Raw genomic sequence first — 12,607 nt, 5'->3', positions numbered from 1 at the left:
ATTTTTTTTCAATGTAGCACAAATAGAAGACTGAAGTATCTTCCTCCCAGCTGCAATAATTCAAGTGATATTTCACACCCTCAAAATCGCGTACCAATTGAGAGTTTTCGTTCTCAATGGCCACAAATATTTTTTCTCAATGTAGCACAAATAGAAGACTGAAGTATCTTCCTCCCAGCTGCAATAGTTCAAGTGATATTTCACACCCTCAAAATTGCGTACCAATTGAGAGTTTTCGTTCTCAATGGCCAATTGTGACTATTGTAGAAACCCTAGGCTCCACAATACACATCAACAAACATCAACATCAACAACAACAAATCTGGATGATTAGAATGAAGCCCGGGGTGCCTATTTATTCTTTTTTCTCCACTTTCTCCAGAAGCTTCTAGAACATTATTTTGTTTTATCTATTAAGTGACTTTATAAAATATTTTATAATTCAAGTCACTTTATTAAATTAATTAAATATAAAGTTACCTTTTAATATCTATTTATTTGATAACTTTATAAATAATTAACTTAATACCACTTATTTATTTAATTAAAATAATTAATTAGTCATCCTCATAAAATATTCATTATTTTGGATAACCTAATTAATTAAATTAATTAAATCAAATTGCCTCCAAAATGGGGACATGACATGATGTTGATCACTTTATCTATCCTCCATACCTGAGCTTTTCCATTTGTAACCACATTGAGAATCAGTTGTGAATCCCTTTCTAGATGGAGTTGTTCAACAAGGAGTTTCATCCCAAGTTCTTCCCCCAAAAGCACTGCCTAGACTTAAGCCTCGTTAATCATTCCTTCTACAAGCTTTTTGTTTTCTAAGGAAAGAATGTTACCATAACAATCCCTTGCCACACATCCAGCACCATAAATGCTTGGATTACATAGATGCCCCGTCAAAGTTTTCTTGGACCCATCTTTGATCCAGTTACGCCATTTCACCTCTGACCTATCAACACATGGAAGATGAACCCTTGAAACCCATTAATGGACCGGTGCTTGCATAGGCATTATGACTAATTAAACCATGAGAATTTGGCTTTTGAGAAATTTTTTATTGATTGTTAGATTGAGCACTTGCAAATATTTAATGTCTATAGAGCCGGACTATCACCTTTAAACCAGTATCCTGTTTATTTATATAATCATTTTTAAGTCTCAATTTTTATTGTTATAGCAACTAAATCCCATTGACTATAGATATGAATTATCACCGATCAACCTTTGAGCCAGTATCTTTGCTATTCACATAATCATTTTAAAATTCTATTTAGTTTTATAGCAACTAAATCACCATTTAGACATATATTAAAATAAAATAAGATGAATTTCAAGTGGACCCTTGGTACACGTGCTACATTCTTCGTTCTTCTTCCTATATATAAAGAAAATGAATGAACTAGAGAGCTCCACAGTGAATGGTTCAAAAGGTGCAGCATTTTCTAAAGTTTTGCAAATGAGGTATCAAACTTAGGGGGCTTGAATTTGGAATAAAATCTATGGTTAAGTGTGTTTGAGCCAGAACAGTACTGGGATGAGTGACCTCCCAAGAAGTTCTGGCACTTAATCTGATTACCTTCTATGGAAAATTTGACTATTGTGTAATAGTTTTATTCATCCCAATTTGCATCTGATATGAGTAATTGATACCATTGATATCCATGGCATACTGTCAAGTTGTAAAATTCAAAGCAACTGTGGTATTTCCTTTTCCTTTCAGTTGTATTATGTTCTTACCTTTCTTATCTCCACCGCAGCTGCTTGTCACTTTTTAATGGGGCAGGTTTGATTTTTTTTTAAAATTTCCTTTTTTTGTTAATTTATCTTTAAAACTTTGGATGTGATAGTATTCTCTTTTGATGGTTTGCTCTGCATGGATATCCAGGGAAGAATTATATAAAAAATGTGCAGAAGCGTTGCAGGATGGCTTACTTTTAGAGTCCAAGGATTTGGATGCTACAAAAGAGGCATTAGGGAAAGCATTTTTAGAAGCTGATAGGCAGCTCTTGTCCTGGTTTGTATGTACCACTCATTTTTTTACAGAGATAAGATCTTAAAACATTTCTATGTCAAATTTCATTCTGTACATGCCAATTTCACGTGTTGTCTTTAACAAGAAAGTTATTGATTTATATATGTTTCTGAGTTTCAGACCCTAATATCTGTTGACTAGGATTGAAGAAATGGGTGATGATGTTGAATCTGGCTCAACGGCAACTGTTATGTTTGTGGGAGGTGATAGATTAATAGTTTCCCATATTGGCGATTCTTCTGTGGTATGTTTCTCATTAATAGTAATTTGATTGATTCATTCTCGTGTGGAGATCATTCATACCCATGCCTCTAAATTTCAGTTGAAGAATATTTATCTTCCATTAAAGAAGTACCTATCTAGAATACAACTCAATCTCAAAATTGAGTGTCATGTTCATTTGGCTTTTTTAATTTATATAATTCATTTGGAGGTAACTAATTTTTTTGATGCAATATTGTCTCAGTACATAATAGATTCCGTCAGAAATTAATATTGTTAGTTCAGTAATTCTGATTCTGATTGTTTGTTTGACTTGTTCTAGGTGATATCACGTTCAGGAAAGGCTGTGCAGATTACAAGTCCTCATCGCCCATATGGAAATAGCAAAGTTTCTCTAAATGAAATTAGACGTGTAAAAGAAGCAGGTGGTTGGGTAAGTGTTTAGTAGTCAATGGAATCAATCTATTGGGAAATGTTGATCTCAATGTTCTGGAACTACCCATATATTGTACAGAATGTAAGTTAATCGGCATGATTGAAAATGAAAATATCTAGTATAAGCTGTACATGGAGGCATGACAGTGACATATACATTATCATATTTTAAAATACAGTTCAGGATATGTTTTTCTTAGTTGCCCTGGCATTTAAACTCAACAGCCAATAATATTTGGATATTTCTAAATGGACAGCTGAATTCTCTTGGTGTATCACAATCCATGATCACCAAATTTGACAGCCTTCAACCATACCAATTATTATGCTGAGAGAATAGAGAAACTAGTTGCTCATCTAGTTTGTTCTGAAACACTAGAATAAGGGGCCTTACCTATAAACCCAGTAACAGGCTGATAATAATATATCAAGAAATCCTCTTTATGCTAAAAAAACAATCATTTTCAAATTACATATAAAATAACCAAAAATACTTTTTGGTTCAGCTCTTAAGCTGTTGTCTATGATGTTAATGTTCTATGGATCATTTTCTGCAAATGTACTAACATTGCCATTGTTATTGGTGTCTTCCAAGTGCAGATTTGAAGACTTATAAATATGAGAGGAGACATGTCTCATGAAGAGATATGTCTTTATGGTTAATCATCATTAGATAATAATAATATATTAACAATAATATAAATAATCATATATATATAAGAATATTTGTCTAAATGATGATTTTCCATCAACAATGTATCTCATGATCAAATCAATTCGACTGAAGTTACAAACTTAATACTCTCTCTTAGCTAGGGAGGATTGTTAAAGAACACATTATGCTCTCAAGTATATGAAGAGATATCATCTCAGTATGATATTCCCAGAATGACATATTCAAGGATATCAGCTTATATCATTCAACTTAGATGTTATCTTTCAATATAATCCGAAGTATGTTTCAACAAGAAATATTAATTATATGATATTCATCATACTTATATTCTTTTGGTATGTGCACTCTCATCAAATCCTTGATGCCTACTAGAAGAATATGTTATATCCTAGTAGGATATGAGTTACCTGATTTCCGGCACTTTGGGACAACAACGTAGTGAAGTCGATCAAATAACTAGAAATCACAATGTCATGGTCTCTATCATGACAAGTATCATGATCCCCAACACTTCAGGATGACAACTTAATGAAGTTTGATCATGATACGTTTGTTATTATGACTTTTGGCACTTTAGGACAACAAATTAATGAAGTCTGTCATGACCAAAGTAACGAGAATCCGAATCGGATCAGAATTGGCAAAGGCCGAATCGAATCGTGAATCGACCATAAATCGCTCATGAATCGGCAAATTAAAAAAAAACCTTTAAATTTAGAGATTTTAACAATTTAAAACTTATTTCATGCACCCTTTATTGAATATAACTTAAACACATTATAACATCATCAAATAAACATTAACATACATAAACATGGAACATAAATGATAAATCCATCACATGCATAACTATGTTACATATAAAATTTAAATTGTAGGTTGTAGCTGAAGTAAATAGAAATCATATGATCATAATGATTCAAATCATAGAATGTATGTAAGATGAAGATCTACAAGACATCAAATCATAAATGTATATAAGAATCTAAGATGAAGATTCATGAAACGTATGTCTATCAATATCTATAAACAAAATGAAAAAATAAGCTCTAGCTCCTGCTCACACCTCATCATCATCCTCAGCCTCAGCCTCAGCCTCAGCTTCCGAGTATCCAATCTGCCTACTAGAAAGGCGTCTAAGGTAGGTCCTAGAGGACTGCTGAGCCATATGCCCCGCATGTAAGTTGGGCTAATGAACAACATCACTACGACTTGTTTTGTGTGTGCGCGTGTTCGTCTACCAATGCCTGAACATGCTCTAGTTGCCTCCTCTACCATGGCCATAGCCTCAGCCTCTCTATCCACTTGGTCAACCCACTCATGGTCTTCCTCAGTGAAGACTGGATCCACAACATCAGTGAGCCACTCTGATTCTGGATCAATTTCCTCCAGAATGATCGAAGAGGAGTTTGCGCCCAAAATCTGTTTGATCCTAAGACAAAGGTTGTAATGAAAAAAGGCAAGATCGTTCAACCTCTGCACAGTCAACCTATTTCTCCTCTTCGAGTGGATGTGCTTGAATATGGACCAACTGTGCTCATATCCCGAAGCGCTACTTGGCTGACTCAGAATACAAATGACAATTTTTTTGAAGTTTTGGGGTTGCGGGCTCAAACATTTGCCACCGTCTATCTGAAATAAAGGAATACAAAAGCAATTAGTCTCATTTACAACTTTAAAATTACATAATCAACAATTAAAATGCACAACTTATAAGTTATAAACTTTAGATTCATGAATATATTATTTATTTTTTACTTGGTTGTATTGTTGTCTGAGCATCTATGGCCATCTTGCCAGAGAAAAGTGGTCCTTCTTTATTATTGAACTTGTCGAGCTCAGTGGTTGTAGCTACGCTATCCTCATCACTAATCAACCTCTGGATTACTGTATATAAGTTGGTGAGAACCTCCTCATCCATTTTGAAGTAATGATGGAAACGAAATGCCGGATTCAAAAACTAAGCTGCTGCATGGATGGTTTGGTGGAGTTGATTTTGCCATCTCCTATCAATGATATCCCAAATAGGGGCATACTTCTCCTGTACTCTTGCATATTGGGCCATAATGGTCTCCTTGGTCCTATCCATGCCCTCATATATGTAGCTCATAGAGGGCTTCTCCCCATCAGTTGTTCGTAGGAGAGATACAAAGGGTTCAGTGACCTGCATATAATATAAAAAATAATGAGTCAAAACTTAAATATAAAATAATATAACTTAAAGTAAAACTAAATCATAAAACAATTAAATATTAAATATTAAATACTAAATAGTAAAATACTAAATGTTAAGTTGCAATAAATTTATCTTAAGGATTTTTTTAGCAGGTTTCCAAAAACCATCATCATCAAAGATGCAATTCACCACATCTACCCCTGCAGTGGTTGTAGCATAGGAAGATGAAATCCACTTCTACCCAACAAACATGCTTCTCAAATCATCCCTTGATGTCAACAAGGACTGCAGTGTGATAAAATTTGAGGCAAACCTTGTGATGCCTGGACGAGCTAACTCCTTGCCTCTTGTGTACTCTCTTATTGTGCTAAGGACGAATGAATGACTATAAATAAACTTACATACATTTTTTTCCTTTTTGACACATGATTTGATCCACTCAAGCTTGCCAATTTCCTCCAACATGAGGTCAATGTAGTGTGCCACACAAAGAGACCAAAATATCATGGGGTGCCTCTCCATTAAAAATTTACCTACAACAATTTTAAATTAATTAGAAATTCAAACATGTTAGAACTTAGGAAACTTAGAATTAGAAAAAGTTCAAAATTCAAATAAATTTATTTTCAAAACTTGAAAAATTAAAAGTTTACCTGTAGCAACATAACTTGCTGCATTTTCTGTCACCACTTGCACCACATGTTGTTCCCCCACTTTTGCTATGACTTCCTCAATAACTTCACATAAGTATGTGACATTTTTTATATGAGCGGAAGTATCAATGGATTTGAGGAACATGGTATATCCCGCAAAACAATAAATTATAATGGATCATCAACAAATTAGCAATCACCAAATCAAAATTTGAAATCTTCAATCACGATTCACAATTCAATATGTATGTAGGAAACTAGAATGATCAATCACCTCCACGGAAAACAAGAAAATTGAAGAGTGTTCTATTCCTCCTATCTGTCAAACCATCAGTCATGATGGTGCAACCCTTTTCGATCCACTCCTTTCGGTGCTCCTCAAGCTCAACCTTCATATCCTCTACCATTTCATCCAAGAGGTATCCATTCAACTCAACCTTAGTTGGAGCTTTAAACCTCGGATCACAAATAGCAACTGCATCTATCATGTTTTACCAATAAGGAGCCCTATCAAAAATAGATTATGATTAGAAATTTAGATGTCAAATTATTATGTAAGCTTGTGAAGTGAATCTATGATTAATCAGTGAATCATAAAACAAGTAGATATAATTAAAGTTCTACTTTAACCTTAAAGAAAACAAAGGAAAAAGAATCAATTACCTGGCTACAACAAATGGAATGTTGCAAAAGTACCAAAATTTGCAAATCTCTTTTCTGGCAGCATCATGAATCTCCTTGTGCAAACCTATGCCCATAAGCGTGGGTTGTGAGTCAGGAGTAGTGCAAGGCACAAAGTAACTATCCAATCTATTTTTACGCACTCTAGGCTGCAATAGGTTGGAGTTGGATTCAATCTCAGTATAAGACTGACTAGCACTAACACTCGCATGAGCACTAGAACTAGGATGAAAAGGAAGCCTAGAAGAACTCTTTCCAACACAACCTACGAATGCAGAAGTTGATGCAGATGCAGATGCGGCTATGGGAGCATGGGAGCCAATAGCTCTTAACCCTTCAAGTTGAATTCTCTTATTCAATTTCTCTTGTTCATATTTTTCTAATGCCACTAAACAAGTGTGTTTTGCCTAAGCAGTTTGTTGAGTGCAAATTGTAATATCATGCCCAGGTATAGCAACAATGTGGTATTTGAATCTATCAATACCACCAGAATTTATTTCTTTACAAAACATATATTTCATTTGAAATTTGTTTCTTTCAAGAAACTCTTCGGTATACTTCCAACATTCATCTTTTTTACCCATTGTGGAAAATGAAAGCAAAGGGCTGCTGCGATAAGAAAATTCAAGTAAAACATCAAAGTTTGAAATTAATAAACAAAAGCTACAAAACAACAAACCCTAGTTGCAATTTAGTAAAACTAAAAAAATTCAAGATTTGAATGAAAACTAAAACAATTTAACAAAAAATGCATAATACACTGACATGCAAAAACAAAAATCAGCACTTACATCTTGCAAATGAGTTGAGGAGTGTTGCTATTGACTCTTTAATGCTCTCAATGCAATTTATGGCCTCCCCAGATGGACTTCTGATCTCTTTAGTGCTCTTCCTTCTTGCTGGTTGGAAACCTTTGGTTTTTTTTTTCTCTTCTTCTCTCTCACTTTTCCTTTCTTCTACTCATGCTTAACAATTAGATGGCCCTTTAGGGTTAAAACACAGAGGAAAGGCCAAAAAGAAAAAAAAAAAAAAGTGTTTTATTAAAAAAAAATCCACTTTATGCCTTGCTGCATGGCCAATTCAGACAATTTTTCCATGAATCGCATGAATCGGCAATTCAGGCAATTCATGAGAAAAATTGGTTGATCTGATTCACGACTCATGAAAAATCTCCGAGGTTGAATTGAATTGCCAAACCGGCGATTTTATGGCAATTCTCGAAACTTTGGTTATGACAATAGGTCAAACTATTGATAAGATCGTCACCTTACAATAGCTACCTTCCATATATATATATATACATATATATATCAATGAAAGGTCACCACCATTCATGACATAATCCACATATGCAAAATAGTGACCACCATGAACTAAGTCAGAGGGTGGAACAAGGGCTTTCACCTCAACTTCTCTCATAGAGAAAAATGCATTACAAAGAATTTCACTTAGAACTTCTCCCGCATAGAGAAGATATCATTAACAAGGGATTGCACCTCAAAATTCTCCCTCTGAACAATGATCCTTGGAAGTTAGCTCTCTTTGCCCAAGGATGCCTGTCGGACTCCCTTTGAATTTGATATCGATCTTCTGATTTTCTTGTGATTAGTCATTATTTCTTCATGATGCACACAGGGATAGGCCCATCAAAATCATGTAGTCACACACGTCTTTTTAGACTCCCCCTGAATATCAATCTTCATATGTTGCCTTTGAAGAAATGTCAGACTCCCTCTTAATGTAGAAGAATACTCAGTCTCAATCATCAAAGATATTCGTATAAAAAAGAACTCACTTTATCTAGCATGAACTTTAGATGAGCAATGATTTCTAGATCATGGCCTCTTTGGAACTATTGTTATAAGATTGAGTCTGCACAATATTTGGTAGCATGTATAAAGTACCAACCTTCTTTTCCTGCAAGAACATCCTTAGAGACAAAGGAAAAGAACAAGGCAAATATCTCTTTATAGAAATGCAAATAAGAGAGGGAGACTACAATAAGTAGATAAATGTAATACTCAAGGATAAGAATACTTATCTGCACAAGTTACTCCAATGCAAAATTGCCTCCTTAGATTATTTGAGAATGGAACATCTTCCTTTTAAGGTGGTTCAAGTGGAACGTAACATTAATTATTATTCCCCCCCTAATGTAAAGTTCTCACTCTTATATCGTTTGAATGATTTTGCTTTACATCAAATATGGTAACTTCTTTCTATTTAATAGATCTCAGAACTTGATAAGTCATGTTTATTGTCCATCACTTTGACTACATATTCATCTTATTTCTTCAATTTATAGCTGGCTGGTTAAACTGAATACTAATGCTGAATGGTGAGATACGAGGACTGAAATAGACTTAGTGGTGCAAGCAACAATCTTCCAGGCCCATTTTCAAGACTTGCTTCTCATATCTCAGCATTCTGAGTCCAAGGATTTTCTTCAATGCGGAAAACATGGTTAGCGCAATTGCTTTCAGAGATGTGAATATCTGATTATGTTCTCTCTAAAAGTAGTTTACACCCGAGGATATGATGGATTTCATGTGTTAATAATTCTATAAACAAACACAATAGATCTATTCCAATACAAAAACTGGATAAATGTGATGTCAAATCAATGTCCAAAAATAGTCAGATGTAATGATCTCTTTTCCTTAAATATAGGCTACGCACGTGTTATGTCTCTTCTTGTTTTTCTCTGGAGCAGCATAATTTGTTGACGTGATTGTTTTGAACTTCTAAACACATCCAATGGCTTATATATGATTTTGATTTCAAGTAGCAATGTCTTTAATATTATTATTTAAATTTCATTTCTGACCATGCGACATTGATCGGTGTCTTTTGCGGATGTGGCTTGCATTTTTCCTTATCTTTGTTATGCGTGCTCATTGGCGCATGAGACCAAAGCATATGTATACATAGTAATCTTGTGTGACCATCACAGTCTATATGTAAAGCTCCTAACTCACATATCTAGTATTTGTGATGAAAATTCTAGATAAATGAGTTATCCACTTAATAATAATTTTCGACCTTATTGGTCTCACAAACTGCTTGTATAATTATATTCTTTGTATACCGCTATGCACATAGTTGATAGTCATACGTAGCTAGTGATTGACTGTCTTAGATGCTGATTGGTCACCAAATATTTACCTTTAAGGCACTAAAAAGTTTGATATATCGTCAATATTATTTGTTGCCATACTCTTGTTGAAGTTTGAATGATCATTAATTGACACACTAATGCTCATTTTCTGCTAACTACAACTTTGCAGGTACTCCACACTTTCTATCTATTCGTCCTTAAATTTGCCGCTGATATTAGATTCTCATTTTAATGTGTTTATTAAGATCTTATTTCCATTTAGTTCCCCGCTCCACCTTTGATACCTTCTTTTCATTATTTACTGATCCCTGCAAGTGCACATATTATTTGCTAATCACTGCAAAATAGCAGCTTGGGATAAGAGTATATATCAGTCTGGAAAGAAATATTTTCATGGTCTCATGGTATATTCCCTAAGAAATTTATGTTCTCTGTATTTTTCTGTCTTCCACGTCTTTCTCCCTTCCGTATTCTCTCACTGTATATCATATCCAGGTTCTGAACGCATAATCCCCACTTCTGACTTTAAATCGCTCTTTTAGCATTGGGCTCGGTAAGCTGAAACTGGCTGATGTAGGTATGGGATAATGGTTATGTAACGATAATAATTGTTAATGTTATCAATATGTAAATCTGTGAGTTAGCATTAGAGTCTCATCCTGATGGATGGTCCATGCTCTATCTTCCGTGATAACCCTCCATCTATCTTCGATAAATGTCTGCAGGGATGATATCTTAGCAGTTCATCCTCTTCCTTCCTCTACATAATATATAAAGTTCCTTCTATGGAATCAATTGTTTGTTACACTATATGTAAATCTGTGAGTTAGCATTAGAGTCTCATCCTGGTAGATGGTCCATGCTCTATCTTCTGTGATAATCCTCCATCTATCTTCGATAAATGTCTGCAGGGACGATATCTTAGCAGTTCATCCTCTTCCTTCCTCTACATAATATATAAAGTTCCTTCTATGGGATCAATTGTTTGTTACACCAATACAAAGCCACAACATATGATTGTCACCATTTCGTCAAGTATGAAGCCGTTGGCTTTTGTCCTTTGTTCAATTTTTCAATTCCTTTGTCAGTGAATCCATATCACTTATCGCTGATTTTTCTTCATTCACAATATCTTAGGGGGCGGGGTTGGCAAAGTGTCACCCTTTTAAATATGTTTTGCCACATATACTTTATTTTACCTTTTCATTCCTTACGACTCCACTGTAATGCACTTTTGTTTTTCTTAATGATACTCTTAATTATAAGTTTATTTACAAACTGCAACAACAGATATAGATATATCACACTATGGATATTTGACAGTATATATCTTTCCACTGGAGTAGACTGATTTATGCAGATCACGTGCCATTGAAGACTGATTTAATTTAGTGTTCACTGATCTCTGTGTAGATGTATGTTCGCTGTTGTATGTTGTCACAACATAACAGACTGGGCTCTAAACTCCAAGTAGCAGACTAAAGAATTGATATATTCAACTATATGTACTGGTCTTCACCGTACTCTGCTACAATTGCATGACAACTTAAACATATATAAAATCATTGCGAACAGCTTGAAGCAATGTGAATGCAGAATGTCTTGAATGCTGCTGAATTCTGCAATTTCCAATCACAGAAGACTATGTTTTGGTGTCTCCTTTAGATTGTGGGCTCCTTGATTGGTGTCTTTCCTGAGTATGCACTTCCATTAATAATTGATGTATAAACTCAAGACTGATATAACTGCTGTTGTTTTCCCCCTCTGCTTCTTGTTCAAGGATCTTTCCACCTTTTTAAGGTTGTGATATATATACATATATTAGATTACTGTAAGTAAATTCCAAACTGTATCTTCCTTGCTTCCATTCCATGCTTTTCAAAATCATCTCTGCATAATACTAGTGCATAATATAATTGCTGGGTTATTTAGACATATTTGTATGTCTTATGTGCTAACATGATGCAGAGGTGAAAACTTCGATGTCTCCCAAGTTATTCATCTTGATATCTTCACAATAATTCATTGCTTTGATGCTCAGCAACGCTGATTATAAACTCCTGCATTTCATACGATTATTGCCACACTGATTATTGTCTTAAGTATCATTCCTCTCTCATTAGTTATCTTGCATTTGCAGCTTGCTTTGATACCATGTTAATGTTCTATGGATCGTTTTCTGCAAACGTACTAACATTCCCATTGTTATTGGTGTCTTCCAAATGCAGATTTGAAGATTTATAAATATGAGAGGAGGAGACATGTCTTATGAAGAGACATGTATCTATGGTTAATCATTATTAGATAATAATAATATATTAACAATAATATAAATAATCATATATATATATATGTCTAAATGATGATTTTCCATCAGCAATGTATCTGATGATCGAATCAATTTGACTGAAGCTACAAACTTAACAATTAGGTTCGGTTTCTAACTGTTGGTGTTGTGATGATCATATTATATATTTGCTATTCATATCTTCTATTATATATATATATTACTTTAATATACGTATGATTTTCTGTTAATAATAACTCATAAATCTCGTACTATACACTTGTATTTGTCTGCAATGTATTTACTGGTCTC

General features: G+C 34.3%; 1 protein-coding gene across 2 annotated transcripts in view; it reads left to right on the top strand.

Annotated features, from left to right (window-relative positions):
- TAP38 (thylakoid-associated phosphatase 38) overlaps nt 1-12,607 on the top strand; it is a 128,050-nt gene that overhangs the window by 30,179 nt on the left and 85,264 nt on the right. For both annotated transcript variants that reach the window (XM_089791768.1, XM_089791767.1), the window contains exons 2-4: nt 1,901-2,029; nt 2,189-2,291; nt 2,592-2,702. In XM_089791768.1, the coding sequence (XP_089647894.1) occupies nt 1,901-2,029; nt 2,189-2,291; nt 2,592-2,702 (343 nt within the window). The remainder of the gene's footprint in view (nt 1-1,900; nt 2,030-2,188; nt 2,292-2,591; nt 2,703-12,607) is intronic.

Source organism: Cupressus sempervirens, chromosome 7, assembly GCF_028749045.1.
Source record: "Cupressus sempervirens isolate cs-2001-9-10 chromosome 7, ASM2874904v1, whole genome shotgun sequence".
NCBI classification, from domain to species: Eukaryota; Viridiplantae; Streptophyta; class Pinopsida; order Cupressales; family Cupressaceae; genus Cupressus; species Cupressus sempervirens.
Note: the sequence above shows the minus strand (reverse complement) of the source record. Positions and strands in the feature narration are given on the sequence as shown.